This window comes from Lipotes vexillifer, unplaced genomic scaffold, assembly GCF_000442215.2.
Source record: "Lipotes vexillifer unplaced genomic scaffold, Lipotes_vexillifer_v1.1 scaffold1634, whole genome shotgun sequence".
Classification (NCBI taxonomy): Eukaryota; Metazoa; Chordata; class Mammalia; order Artiodactyla; family Lipotidae; genus Lipotes; species Lipotes vexillifer.
In genome coordinates, this window is record NW_006771542.1 from 188,202 (window position 1) to 203,977 (window position 15,776).

General features: G+C 42.4%; 1 protein-coding gene across 1 annotated transcript in view; it reads right to left on the reverse strand.

Annotated features, from left to right (window-relative positions):
• LOC103071055 (serine/threonine-protein kinase SIK3-like) overlaps positions 1–15,776 on the reverse strand; it is a 189,839-nt gene that overhangs the window by 173,790 nt on the left and 273 nt on the right. The window contains exon 2 of the mRNA XM_007446914.1: positions 15,612–15,775. Within this exon, the coding sequence (XP_007446976.1) occupies positions 15,612–15,775 (164 nt within the window). The remainder of the gene's footprint in view (positions 1–15,611; position 15,776) is intronic.

Genomic DNA, 15,776 nt, shown 5'->3' on the forward strand with positions numbered 1-15,776 from the left:
TTTGGTAAGCATGTGGAAAAACTGGAACCCTCATACATTACTGGTGGGAATGGAAAATGGTGCAGCCATTTTGTAAAACAGTTTGGCAATTCCTCAAAAAGTTAAATATGGAATGTTTATGATGCAGAAATTCCACTCCTAGGTATATGCCCAAGAAAAATTGAAACATATGTCCCACAAAACTTTGTACCGAGGGGAATTCCCTGGCAGTCCAGTGGTTAAGACTCCACGCTTCCAACACACAGGGCACAGGTTCCATCCCTGGTCAGGGAACTGAGATCCTACACGCCACTCAGTGCAGCCAAATAAATAAATTAAATAACATAATTTTAAAAAAAAATTGTACACGAATGTTCACAACAGCATTGTTCATGATAGCCAAAAGTGGGACTAATGCAAATGTCCACAATTTCATGAATGAATATACAAAATGCAATATATCTATACAGTGGAATATTATTCAGCCATAAAAAGGAAGGAAATTCTGACATATGCTACAACATAGATGCACCTGAAGACATTATGCTAAGTGAAAGAAGCCAGACACGAAAGGTAATATGTTGTATGATTCCATTCATATGAAATGTCCAGAATGGGCAAATCTATAGAGACTGATCAGTGATTGATTAGGGCTGCAGGAGGGAGGTTGAAGAAATGGACAGTGACTGCTAATGGGTCACTTCTTTTAAGAGGAATAAAAACATTCTAAAGTGGATTGTGGGGGACTTCCTTGGTGGCGCAGTGGTTAAGAATCTGCCTGCCAATTCAGGAGACACAGGTTCGAGCCCTAGTCTGGGAAGATCCCACGTGCCGCAGAGCAACTAAGCCTGTGCACCACAACTACTGAGCCTGCGCTCTAGCCTGCAAGCCACAACTACTGAGCCCGCGTGCTACTGAAGCCCGCGTGCCTAGAGCCTGTGCTCTGTGACAATAGAAGCCACCGCAATGAGAATCCTGCGCACCTCAACGAAGAGTAGCCCCTGCTCGCCGCAATTAGAGAAAGCCCGCGCACAGCAATGAAGACCCAACGCAGCCAAAAATAAATAAATAAAATTTTAAAATAAATAAATAAAAATAAAATAAAATAAAATGGATTGTGGGGACTCCCCTGGTGGTCCAGTGGCTGTGAATCACCTTCCAATGCAAGGGACATGGGTTAGATCCCTGGTCAGGGAACTAATATCCCACATGCTTCAGGGCAACTAAGCCCGAGCACCGCAACTACTGAGCCTGTGTGCTCTAGAGCCCATGCACTACAACTAGAGAGCCTGCGTGCCGCAACTACTGAGCCCACGTGCTCTGGAGCCCGAGCGCCACAACAAGAGAGATGCCCGCGTGCTGCAACTAAGACCCATCGAGCCAAATAAATAAATAAATAAATAAATATTTTTTAAAATAAAAAATAAAATGGATTGTGGTGGAGAATTCCCTGAGGGTCCAGTGGTTAGGACTCTGCGCTTTCACTGCTGGGGCCCGGGTTCAACCCCTGGTCAGGGAACTAAGATCCTGCAAAACGCGCAGCACAACCAAAAAAAAGGAAAAAAAAAATGGACTGTGGTGATGGTTGCACAACTCTGTGAATATACTAAAAACACTGAATTGGGTGAATTGTATGGTATGGGAATTATATCTCAATGCAGCTGTTGAAAAAATATATACATTAAAAAATATATACAATATATATACATAAAAAAATATATATACATTAAAAAGAAACTGGAAGGGACTTCCCTGGTGGCTCAGTGTCCCCAGTGCAGGGGACACTGGTTCAAGCCCTGGTCTGGGAAGATCCCATATGCCGCGGACCACCTAAGCCCCTGCACCACAACTACTGAGCCTGCACTCTAGAGCCCGTGCTCCACAAGAGAAGCCACCGCACTGAGAAGCCCGCACACCGCAACGAACAGTAGCCCCCCCTCGCCACAACCAGAGAAAGCCCGCATGCAGCAACGAAGACCCAGTGCAACCAAAAAATAAATAAATAAATAAATTTTTAAAAAAGAAAGAAACTGGAAGCCCTATGGGGTTAAGTGACCTGCCCAAAGAAAGCTGCCAGGCTAGTAAAAACTGAGACGTGAAACACATGCCCTGACTTCCACAGCAATGCTCAGTGCATACTCAGAGGCATCACTCAGTGCCTCGAGCTGCTCTGATGGGCCAAAAAGGTTCCCCAAAGACTGGAAAAGCAGAAAACACTGCTACTAGCATAAGGAAAAGAAGAGAAATTTAGGTAACACAACTGAAATGTTGTTTTCAAATTTTAATGTGACTCCAAAATTGATTCTTGGCCTAAAAATCTAAAAACCATTGATAGAAGAGGTTGTGACTTAGTAAAACAGTACCCCTTTTACTAACATCTCAATCAGAGCAGGGCACGGGATGCAGCTGCTGGCTGAAAAGGAAGAAGGAAAATGAGATGAGAAGAGGCATCAGGCTGAAATCACCGGCCACTCTTCTGCATATGTCAGAGGCCAATGGCTAACAATGCTTCAAACAAGTTTTATTCTTGAGGACTATGAAATGCTGTACCGAGATCCGCAAGTATCATCTCAAAACTGAATTACCTCCCAGAATTACTATACACATATAAGATATTTAGGAATAAAAAATGAACATGGTATCTCTGCAGCTGACTTGGACACAAAGATCACTGCTCAAATACAACTGCCCCATTTGACTAGAATAACAATATCACTGTTGATGTAGAAATTGAAAGTAAGCCAAGAACATACAATCACTAAAAACATTATTTTGAGGGTTTAAAAAAATGAGCTACCAAAAAACCTCATCTATTGTCAGAACACTGCTTATGCAACACTAGAACATTTTGACAGAAGGAAAGGACAACAGCAGGCAGGAAGCAGAAAGAAAGAAGTAAGAAATCCTGCAGGTGCCCAGCTAATCCTAATAAGAAACACACAGCTCTACTCCTGCCTTCCACAGTAACAACAATCCTGTTCCTTGTGGTATATGAACCAAGATTTCTTTTGCCAGGAACAGAAAACAACTTACTACGTGACAATGTCAACTTGTTCCATGGAACACTACACTGGCAGTGAACAGATATAAACCTTTCAAACTACAAAGTTTTGGCTGTTTCCTCAACCAAATTTTTAACATCACTGGCCTATTGTCAAATTCAGTCCAGTTCATGCAAACTCTAACACAAGTGGACAAAAATACTATGCTGAAGTATACACTATAAATAAAAAACTCTATAAAATATCTTGTCCTCAAATTTCTAACAATTTGGCTTACTTATAATTATAAAATTAATGCAGAAGTTCTCTTAATCCACCACCTCTCTCAACCAACCTGCCAAAATAACTGATGCTTCCCCTTTCCTCTGTAAAACTGGGGCCCCAGCATGCAAGCTGGCCCCAATTAATAGCCACTCCCTCTACTCCTGGATGTTTCTGCACCCATCCATTAAGTTGCATGCTTACCAAGAATCAACTGGTTTTCCCAAAACCTATTTATACCACTTGCTCTTGTTATTATAGTAATGCAGTTTAATTATCTACGTAAACTGACGAGAAATCTGGGAGAAAAGAAAGACACGTTTCTTTGAAAACTAAGTTGCATGCTTAAAATGACTTGGTAAAGTCAAATTGATGTGGATGAGACAAGTGTAAAAGACTGGGGGAGAGAATCAAGAACTCAAGAGAGATTCTGTACTCATATTGCTTCACAAATGCCTTTAAATTCCTACTCTGCTTTAAAAAAGCAAAACAAAACTGGAAATCATAGATGATGAATTATGGGTATGTTTAACACAAACATGATGAAGAACTTCAATCAGGACATCAATATACAGAGAAAGGTCCACATCTAATATTAGCGAATGTGTTTCTTAGACAAACTGCAAAGAAAAAGAAAAGGAGGGGAAATCTATAGAGTAAAAGAAACAATTTTTTTAATATAAAACTTAAGGGACATCAATCAATTATAATGTATGGACTTTATTTAGACCCTGATTCAAACAAACAAGTGGTTAAAAAAAGAAAAAATATATATATATATGTGTATAACACTAATTTGATACTTAATGACATTAGAGAATAATTGTTTTAGGTAGGATAATGGTACTGTGGTTATGTTTTTTGAGAAACAATCCTGGCCTATATAGAGATACATGCCAAAATATTCACAGATGAAATAAGATTCTGGGAATTGCTTCAAAATAAACTAGGGAGAAAAGAGAAGCTGGAAGTGATATGGGTGAAAGATTGGCCATGAGGTAATAATTGCTTACGCTGAGTGATAGGTCGATGGGGGTTCATTATATCATTCTTTTTAATTTTGCTTATGTTTGAAATTTTCCATAATAAACACTTTTTGAAAAAGATTAGTGGATTAATGCATATTCACATTTTAAATTAAAATAAAATATTAAAAGTATATATGCATCATTATTTCTGATTTCCCTGCTTCATTCATTTCTTTCCCCTAATTAACTAAGCAAATCATAACCCAAACTTACTGTATAAAAGGCCTTCTATTGGAGACAAAAGAAAAGAGCATATTGTCAGATGCCTAAAATACAGCAGTGGTAACCCCCAAACATTCTAAGAACAATATTCCACATGATCCAATTACCCTTGAAAACCTCTTAAATAACGCATAAAGTACAGTGCATAAATACAAACATAATAGGACTGGTGTATCACCACATTTATTCACATAATTATTTCCTTTACAATTTCCTCACCACCTTTTTACCATTAAAAAAAGAGAGGAGTAATTTACAACCTTCATCAATCTCTGAAATTCTCACTCAGGTTTACCAAAGGATAGTTATTTAAAAATCAAAGATTCAAGTAATCAGAGTCTTTCTCATTAACCTTTCTTCTCTCCTTCAGCAATTTCTCCAATTTAAGTTTATGTCTCTTTGTGAAAGACCAGGAGAGAATGATGATTCATAAAAAACAACTGAAAAGGTTAGAGTCACACTTAACTCTTTTCATTCCTCGTCCAGGTTTGGTTCAGCAAAGGAAGGATTAGGCAGCTGCTCCAGCCCTCTTTAATGTGTCCCATACCTACTGCCCTAGGTTTAGAGGTGCAGCAGGGACTTAAAAGCCCTACACTCCCAACCAAGGAGGGCAGAAGCGGAGACAAAATAAAAAAAGAAGAGTTCATTCACTTCTGGGAGGCTAAACCCTGGCACAACCTTTCTGGAAAGCAATGTGCCAATATATGAATCAGGTATCTTAAAAACATGTATACCCTCTGACCCAATAATTTCACATCCAACAATCTATCCTGAGAAAAAATCAGAAATGCTTCAAAGATTCATGCACAAAAATGGTCATCACAGAAAATTTCTAACAGTGAAAAACTTGGAAGAACCTTAAATTATGAAACAGGTTAAAAAAATAATGGCAGTCATACAACAGCAAGTACACATCCATTAAAATTGATGTTTACAAATAGTTTCAAGTGATGAGAAAATGCTTATAATGATAAGGGGGGAAGAAATAAAATATATCAATATGATCTCAATTATGTATTTTACAATATTAATAACTGTTGCCTCTGGGGGGCAGGATTATGGGTGATTTTTTTCCTTCTGCTTCTTTATAATTTTCTGAGTTTTCCCAATTATAATCAGAAAAAAAATAGGGCAAGGTGGTAGAAGTGAGCCAGTAATAATAAGCAACTGGGTTGAAGAGAATTTATGCTCAAGACTTCTTGTATTCCTCCTCTATCAGGTCCCTGCTGCGAGCATTCAATTGCTCCTTTAACTTAACCCTTTGCCCACCCTGACAAGAATAACACTTATCCTCTTGTCTTCTAGTATCAGTAGCCGCTACTTTTTGCCTACAGATGACAGAAAAAATACTATTTGAATGAATCCATTTAAGGTAAGGACCAATAGAAGTAACCCATTGAAATTAAGGACCAGTGACAGAAAAACAGTAGTTGTTTTAATCAGATCACTTAGTTTAAAGAAAAGATCAAGTGGTAACTCCAACAAAGAGTATGAAGTTATTTCAGGAAGTGCCAGCAGCCCAAGACAGCTTAGTGGGTCTGCAAAGAAGAGGCTCCTAGGCAGAAGAGGGAAAACAAGGCACTGGCTGACTATACTGACTGTACCCATGGGACCTTCTCAAGGAAGTAACCCAATGGGAGCCTGTATGTGTAAGAACCTTCTCCTTAAAATAAGGGACTTGAATTTAAATTGCAGAATTTACTTTAAATTATACTGAACTTCTTAATAATGAAAGTTTGAGATATGCCAAAAGTAACTTGCCCAGAAAGGCTGTGAAATCTCCTTACCTAGAGATTTGTGAGAAAAAGGTAAAATATTATTTTTCTTTAACATCTTAACTGGAGATAGAAAATTTCAATAATAAAATTCTAAGATACATTGAGTATAAAAAGCAAACTCTGCTCCCATTTTTTTTTAATAAATTTATTTATTTTATTTATTTATTTTCGGCTGTGTTGGGTCTTCGTTGCTGGGCGCGGGCTTTCTCTAGTTGCGGCGAACGGGGGCTACTCTCCATTGCGATGCAGAGGCTTCTCATTGTGGTGGCTTCGCTTGTTGCGGAGCACGGGCTCTAGGCACGCGGGCTTCAGTAGTTGTGGCACGTGGGCTCGGTAGTTGTGGCTCGCAGGCTCTAGAGCGCAGGCTCAGTAGTTGTGGCGCACGGGCTTAGTTGCTCCGTGGCATGTGGGATCTTCCCGGACCAAGACTCGAACCCGTGTCCCCTGCACTGGCAGGCAGATTCTTAACCACTGCGCCACCAAGGAAGCACCCTTTTTTTTTAATCCTTACATTCACTCACTAAATGAGTATTTACAGGCATTGTAGTAGGCACTGGGAATACAGCAGCAAACAATAGCTTAAAATCCCTGCCCGCATGGAGCTGACATTAAATTATCACCCTGTGCCTCCTAACAAGCTTTAAAAGTTAGGTATTTGGGCTTCCCTGTGGCGCAGTGGTTGAGAGTCCGCCTGCGGATGCAGGGGACACGGGTTCGTGCCCCGGTCTGGGAGGATCCCACATGCTGCGGAACGGCTGGGCCTGTTGAGCCTGCGCGTCCGGAGCCTGTGCTCCGCAATGGGAGAGGCCACAACAGTGAGAGGCCCGCGTACCGCAAAAAAAAAAAAAAAGTTAGGTATTTTCTTCTTTTTCTTTTTAAATAAAATGATTTTTAGAAATTTCAAGCATGTCAAAACACTGCCAGAAAACAAACAGCACCTAGCATTTGGACTGATCCAGAGACGCCCTTAATAAATACTGGGGAAACAAGACTAAAAAAACTGTGTGTCTGAGGCACTGGGGTGGCAGGCAGACAATTTCACTATATACGAGTTTGCACTTTTTGAATTGTGTGCCATATATCATTCATTCCTAGTTTTTGATAAACAATTTTTCAAAAACTTATTGGCTGGCTGGCTGGAATGAATGAATGAAAAATTTCTTCTCCAAAAAATTCAGTCTCAAGAAATGTGGTTATTTAACCTAAAATTTCACATTCAATTCTTCTGGAGGGAGCAAAGAGAAGTAAAGTCTACTGCTAGTAAGCATGGGCTGGAACTGAAACTAGGCAGAAAGTTGAGGATTTCTCAGAAATTCCTAATCAATACCTAAATATAGTTTAAGATAAACTGGCCAAAAGTACCCAAATGAATGAGCCCAGCCTACACAGAGGAGCTTAAACAGGCGATGGGTTTGCATCTCCTTCCTTTTCAGTTTCTGGGAAATGAGACTGAGTATTTACAATCTGATTCCTAACTCTCTGACAAGCTAAATTCTGAGAAGAAATACTTATCAGTGTGGCCAGAGAGTCCTGGTCTACAGTGGATCACACACCTCCTGAACAGAAATAACTAACATAACTTCACCACGGCTCATCCAACAGTTTTGTCCTTAGCTGATGGAATTTTACTCTGAACAGATCCAAAAGAAACCCTCTCAAGCTAATTCATCCAAGACTCTTGAGGGCTTCTCAAAGACATTGCCAAGGTCATTATACACATTCCCATGGACAAAAGTCCATGAGAATGTATATAATTTTCATCCTCTGGATGTTATCAGTCATCCACAAGACAGCATGACTATACTATTATGCCAGAAGGGACCAAGCTACTATTATAAAGGAGGTAGGGACTCACCTGATGGGTGAGGTCATTCACCCGGGGAACAGGCCAAGCAAGCTCTTAGATCAGAAACTAGAACCACGTAAGAGGAGCCCTAGATAGATGGTTCTCTTGGCCCTCACCTGCATCATCAAGGTATGTATCTTGGTGACCAGTTCTCTTAATGAGTTATAAGATGGCACCATCCCCTAGAAAGTGGTAGTGTTCTGGTAAATAAGGAGTCCATCTAAGAAATGTACCTTCAAAGACAGACCAGACCAACCCAACAGAGCAAAAGTATAATTACTCATGTTCGCTGAGTGTGAGCTAGATATAGTGGCAAAAGCAAACTATATAAGGCAGACTGTGTTTATGGTCATTGCTTTTTCTGTGTTTCTTTCTCTTTTTACTTCCTTAGCATTTTGAAAGGCTTTTTTGACACCTCAGTAATGTCAAGGGAGCACCAAGGGGCATTTGAGTAGGAGATTGAAAGGCAAAGCAGTGTACCCATGGAGGACTGCAGGTAAGTGACAGGGGTGATAGAGTGAAACAATGCCAAAGGACAGGTTAAATACAGTGTTGGTATATCCCCTACTTGGAAAATTTTCCTCTCATCATGACTTCTCATCTTTGGAGTTTGTTTTAATAGAGAGGATAAATAATCTTAGACTTTAATTAGTAGGTGTATCTTGTTTCTCTAATGAAAGAGTAAGTATTCAGAGGGCAAGGGCAATGTTTTCTATGATTGGAGGAGTCAGGGTAGAGTTAACTAGGAGTAGGATACCTGGATTCTATTTCTACCTCCCCCACTAACTAGCTATAGGATTCTGGGCAAATGGGCGGTGGGAGAGATACAGCAGAGCTGTGAGTCTAACAGATAATTGATCTAAACTACTGTGATGGCTCCTAAAAGCCTGAGATTCTAAATTCCGTTAAGTCCATCTTTCTAGACTCTAGAAGAAAGAGTTGGAATAGAACATCTCTAAGATCTTTTTTTTTTTTTTTTTTTTTTTTGCGGTACGCGGGCCTCTCACTGTTGTGGCCTCTCCCGTTGCGGAGCACAGGCTCCGGACGTGCAGGCTCAGCGGCCATGGCTCACGGGCCCAGCTGCTCCGCGGCATGTGGGATCTTCCCGGACCGGGGCACGAACCCGCGTCCCCTGCATCGGCAGGCGGACTCCCAACCACAGCACCACCAGGGAAGCCCTAAGATCTTTTTTTTAAATAAACTTATTTATTTATTCATTCATTCATTCATTCTGTGTTGGGTCTTTGTTACTGTCCACTGGCTTTCTCTAGTTGCGGAAAGCGGGGGCTTCTCTTTGTTGCGGAGCACAGGCTCTAGGCACACGGGCTTCAGTAGTTGTGGCACGTGGGCTCTAGAGCGCAGGCTCAGTAGTTGTGGCGCACGGGCTTAGTTGCTCTGCGGCACGTGGGATCTTCCTGAACCAGGGATTGAACCTGTGTCCCCTGCATTGGCAGGCAGATTCTTAACCACTGCGCCACCAGGGAAGTCCCCCAACATGAGTTTTTAAAAACACAAATCAGATAATGTCAGTGCTCTGCTTTGATATCTTCTGAGGTCAGTCCCGTTTCATACCCAATTCATAAAATGGCCTATAAGACCCATATGATCTGGCCCCTGTCTAACTTTCTGAACTCATTCCTTACCATCCTTTCTCTTGTTCACTAAGCTCTAGGCACCCTGACCTTGGGTCTAATCTTTGGACAAACCAAGTCATTTCTACCCCAAGGCCGCTGCATGTGCCATTCCTTCCGGACTGAATATTCCACCTTCTGAATCTTCCCAAGCTGGCTCTTTCTCATCATTCAGTTGTCAGCTCAAATATCACCACCCTGGAAAGGCCTTCCAGCACCCTGCCCCAGACACTCTCTAGCCCATTTATTTTCTTCATAGTATTTGTCACTATATAAAATTATTTGTTTACATGTTTCTTGCCTGTCTCCTCCTATCAGAAAATAAGTTCCAAGAAGGCAAGAGCTTTTTTTCTCTTTTGTTTTTGGGGTACTCAGAACCTGACACAAAATCTGCATTCAGTAAATATACGCTGAATGAATGAGTGGACAAGGGAAAGGTTCCATCTCTGTGCAGAGAAGTTTTAGGTGTTTTTTAGACTTACAAAGGCTCTGGTAAGAAGAGCACATTTCTTTTTCCTTCCAAAGTATCCATTTTGTTCTCTTTTATGCCAGGAACTAGAAAACATTAGCCAGATTGATGCTTGGAAAATGAAAACAGCACTTCTGGCACAGAAACAACTAGTCTGGGCACCTCTGGCTTGAGCCAGATCTATGACTTTCTAGGGAGCTGGCACCAAAGTCAGAATGTTAAAATAAACAGTTTTGATGCTGAAAGTGGAATACTGATATTTTGACTCTGGAAAAACTAGTCCAAATCAGTCTTAGCTCTTCACAAAGTTTCAACAAACCTATCTCAAAATGAAGTTAGTTGTCTTTCAATAGTCATTTCTAGATTATCTAGGGATGGAACTATCCTCCTCAAATGTAACATATAAATCTTGCTTTCAATTTCTTTTTGACATAATTCTCTTTTCTATTTACTAATGAATCTTGTTTTCAGCCTTCTAACGAGCACAAGCATCATCCTTAGAAGTGAAAATAATACTACTGGCCCACTTTGAGTTGTTCTCCTTGTGGAAATGAGTTTGCACTAAACCACACAGCACACAGATGTGTCCTGGCTCGTCAATATTTGGGAGGGGGTCAGGGAGCACAATGTTTTTTCTGTGTAATATCTAAAGTTAAGAATCCTGACCGTGGCCCTCTAGGTAGCACACCCTGTACCCAAGTGCAAGTGTCTCCTTAAGCTTGTAGGAATATTTCTTCATATTCTCCATGAAATTTAAGGGAATCTCTGGAGAAAAGACTGCACTCAAACAAACTCTGTTCTGTCACCAGTCTGACAAAGTGTAGCTACACAAACACCCTGAGTATTCAAGGCAGCCCAAATAAAAGCCAGTGTTAGTCAGTTTTCATTAGACAAGTCTCATAACTATTTTAAAAGTGTAATGGAAAACTATATTTTTAAATGTCAATCGCATGAAATTAGCCCATAGTCCACAGGAATTAAATCCACTCTCTCAAAGAGGCACGTGAAATAATGCAAACTACTTTTTTAACCTGAAAGCAGCACATCATCAGGATGACATCACACATCACACACAAAACAAATGGCACTCATGAACTGTTCCAAAGTGGTGAAAAGCAAACAAAGGGGACTATATCTTACTCATTTTTGTTACTATTGCATCTAATGATGATGATGAAGAAGATGGTGATAGGGACTTCCCTGGTGGTCCAGTGGCTAAGCCTCCGTGCTCACAACGCAGGGGGCCCGGGTTCAATCCCTGGTCAGGGGACTAGATCCCGCATGCTGCAACTAAGAGTTTGCATGCCACAACTAAAAATCCCACATGCTGCAACAAAGATCTTGCACACAGCAACAAAGATTCCGAGTGCTGCAACTAAGACCCAGCACAGCCAGATAAATAAATAAATATTTTTAAAAAAAGAAGGTGATAATATTTACTATATACCTACTATGTGCCAGGTACATTTGTTCTAAGAGTTTCACATATATTATCTTATATAATCTTCATAACACCCAAACTTGTGAGGTAAGTACTATTGTTATCTCATTTCACAGATGAGGAAATCCAAGCACAGACAGGTTAAATTACCCAGCTATGAAGTAGCAGAAGATCCAAACCCGGGGAGTCTCATCCAAAGCTCAAGCTCTTACCACAAACCAATAAATAGGCAGGTGATATATCAATATATTTGTTAAAGTACATTTTTAAAGTATTTGATCAGTGGCTTTTATAGTCATGTATGCTCTTTTTTTAAATGCATACAAAATATATCTACTCTTCGTTCCCATTCATCCAACCAGTGAAAGTATAATTAGGTACAGGCAACCAAATAAGCAATTGAGAAGAGAAAATCTTTTCTTTTTTTCAGTCTCTTTAATATTTTATAGTGTCCTACCGAAAGAATAGGGCCAGAGAATCTCAGACCAAGGCGCCTCCAGAAAAGGGAACTCAAAGAAGGTAGGACAAAGACAGCCAGGGTGAGCTGCTGACCAAAGTATGTCACAGATGAATATTCTCTCCTGTTAACTGTTCTGCAGTGACGCTCTAAGCACTGCAGTGCTGCCAATATTAAGTCTGAGCTCATGAATGCCGTGCTGCAAAAGTCACCAACAACCAAATAGGAAAATATTTCCCTTTCTCTACTAATTTTATTCATCCCAGAGTCCTGATCTAGGAGGTTTGAGAGTTAACAGAATTTGGGAAAGGGCCAGCTTTACCACTTATTGTTGGACCGAGCACAGTAGCTTAATCAATAAATAAAGTTTACTTTAGCCTCTCAGTCCATGGAATAGGTAATGTGTGTAAGAAAAGGTGACCTTAAGTATTTCTCTGATGTTCAGAAAACACCTATTACCTAACCTCTTTCAGACAACACAAATATCATCTGAATTACCTAAGTCTGATGGTTATATATGGTTATAGGAAAAACCTAGACCATTCAGTGGCCTACAGGGAGAAAAAGGAGAAAGAAAAAAAAATCACATACCTCCAAAAAACAAAACAAAAAAAATGATACATTCTGAAAAGAGATGGGGAAAAAAACAGCTAGCTCTCTTTGGTTCCAAGTGACCTGACAGAAGAAGTAAGATAAACACTGCAGTGCATGGGAGAAAAAGCTATCTACCTGAGTAACCGAACAGCAGCTTCTGCCACTGCCAATACCCAGGCACCTTCCTTGCCATTATATAACCAAACCATGGCCTCAATAGGCCATCATACTGTATGTCAACAGTTCTTAGACATATCTGAGCTGTCAGCATTTGAGAAACCTTTCCAAAGTGGATTCAGATAAGCATGAAGCAGGCCAAAATATGTTCATCATTTACTCAGAGCACATGACAGCTCCTTGTGAATTAAGCTTCACTCATGTCGTCAGAGCAATTTAAGCAGAGAAACACAGGGTGCCTATAACTGTAACTAGGAAATTGCACACCGCTACAGAAACACAAATGAGTGCTGGTGTGGTCCTGTCACACATGCAACTCATTGTCCAAGCCATTTCAGCCTCATTCAAGATTTTGAATATTGCCATACATAGGAATTGCATAACTGCACACCACAAATGATCAAAGAAAAAACCAACATAAACAGTGACACCCATTTATAAACAAGCTGATGTTTAAAATGCTGCAGTCCTAAAGGATATCAAAGACTTTGAGAAAAACTTAGACACAGACACAGACACACACACACACACACACACACACACACACACACACACACACACACACTGGAAAATTAGAAAGCGGGGAGACCAGCCATAATTAGCCACTGGCTTTGCTGACTACTGAAGATAGAAATGTCTCTATTATATATAAAGCCAAGAATCAACTGTTTGCAATTACATTTACAAAAACATTCAACCCTCTCTGTCACAGACTTTTTTAATCAATATTTTGGTGTATCCAAGGGCTGTAAGATACAAAATTCTTTAAATCAGAGATACCATAAACCAGGCAACCAATTAAGTTCATAGAGTCTGTCCCCCAGAGGTCAGAGCAAAATAATCACAGGAGCTCGACGTGATTACTTAGGTGGGAGGGGGAGGCCGTGGAGAAAGGAAATACCAAAACAAGGAACAAGGCTCCAACATCTAGAGCTGTTTGTAAACATAAACTTGGCTTGGCTAACAGTAAACACAACTGGAAACACTCAGGGGGGCAGAGGTGCACCAGAGTCTTGGCTCAGTCTACTCCCCGCCAGGGGGGGGGGCGGGGGGGCGGGCTGAGGGGAGCACCAGGAAACCTGGGACTTTGGGATCTCATTCAGCTCAGACCTTGCAGACTTGAGGCCCTCTGCTAGACACTGACAGAAAGGCTGAAGGGGGCCCCCCAGAGGAAGTGAAACTGACCAATCAATTTTCCACAGCCAGCCCCCAAAGCCACCCTGCTAAGAAGGGCCCCTTACAGTCTGACAGAAAGGAGGGAAAAAAGGACTTCAGGTCATAAGTGAGCAGGAGACAAGGCAGAGGTAAGTCACTGCCTTCTGAAAGCAAGGGACTGCCATAAGAGCAGAAACAAGGTAGGTGACAAGAACCAGAGGCTAGGCTGAGGAGGGGAGGGGAGTTGACCCGGCTTTGGTAGGAAGCAGCAGCAGCTGTAACAGTTCTTCATTAGTCAGGGTGAGGGAAACACAAATTGCAGCTTTAAATATAATGAATGACTACATCTAAAGTATTCATTCAAGTGAGAGACGGGAGCAAAGAAAGAAGTCCGGAGTACAAATGGGCTTGTGAGTCCTGTCAAAATCAAACAATTCCTCCGTGTCTTCGATTCCAATACTCCCAATGAAGAAGACGACAGGAAAGAGCTAACCATATTTCCTCCAAAAATGAATTTTCTATGTAAAATATTAAATGGATATGGATATGGCTTCCTAATCGACCTTGCCCAATTTCACCACCACAGCTCCACAAATCCCTTGGGAACCAAAGGGCCCCATGTGTGTCTGGGCTCCTCACACACCTCCTCAGTCACCAGGCTTTCCCCTCACCACTGACAGCCCACCCTGGGCTCTATAAGGCCCACAGTTCTGGACCCTCCAACAACTAAATATAACCAGCAATCCAGCTCTCCCAAACTATTTAACCCCTGAGTACCTAGGGCCACCACAAACCTGGGCCCCCCTTGGGCCTCTGTTCCCTGACCCCCTTCCTGCAGAAAAATAAAGTGCTTTTTTTCCTCCATATTTCCCCATTTTTTTCATCGCCTCCTCCAATAATCCCGTCTGTCCTCAGACTCCCATTCCCACCATCTATCAGTCTTGGACGATCAAATGCTGATTGGTGCCTCTGTCAAAAGGTACCAGGTCCCTCATACCTCTCAGTACCCTGTACCCACCACATACCCCTGGTACGTGCCCCAGCTATCCTCGTTCCCCTCATAATCCCACATCTGCGGGCTGCCGGTTTCACCCTTGTTTCCCCCCCGTCCTCCTGGTCCACATTTCCTATTCCCCTGCCCTCATTCCCTTAGGATTTCCTAACTGCTGATTCCAGAGGCTTCTTAGCTTACTGTCTCCTGGCTCCGGTAGAGTTCCAAACCTCTTCTTTCCAATCATCCCTTCAACGACCCTCCGCACAGCCCACGGAGCCCCCTCCCCATCCCCGGCTCCCTAGTTCCCCAGGTCCCCGCGCTCAGTGGCCCCCTGCGTCCCCTCTGCCGTGCAGTTACCCTCTCCCAGGTCCCCCGGTGTCCCCCACTTTCTGCTCGCCCTCTCCGCACTCTCGCCCGACAGCCCCCTACCCGTTTCCCCGGTCCCCAACGCTCTCCCGAGCCCCGCTCCCGCGCCGACCCCTCAGCCTCGGTGTCGCGGGGCTCTCCTGCGCCCTCAGCACTCGGACGGTCCCGGGCCGCGCAGCCCCGCCGCCGCCCGGTCCCAGCGCGCCACTACCTTGGCCTTGGTGACGAGGTGCGTGGCCCGCTTGACCACAGCGAAGTTGCCCTTGCCGATGGTGCGGTCGATCTCGTAGTAGCCGATGCGGGCAGGCACCGGCCCGCGGGAGGCCGGGGCTGAGGGACGCGGCGGGCCAGCCGCCGGGGGCACAGCAGCGGGGGC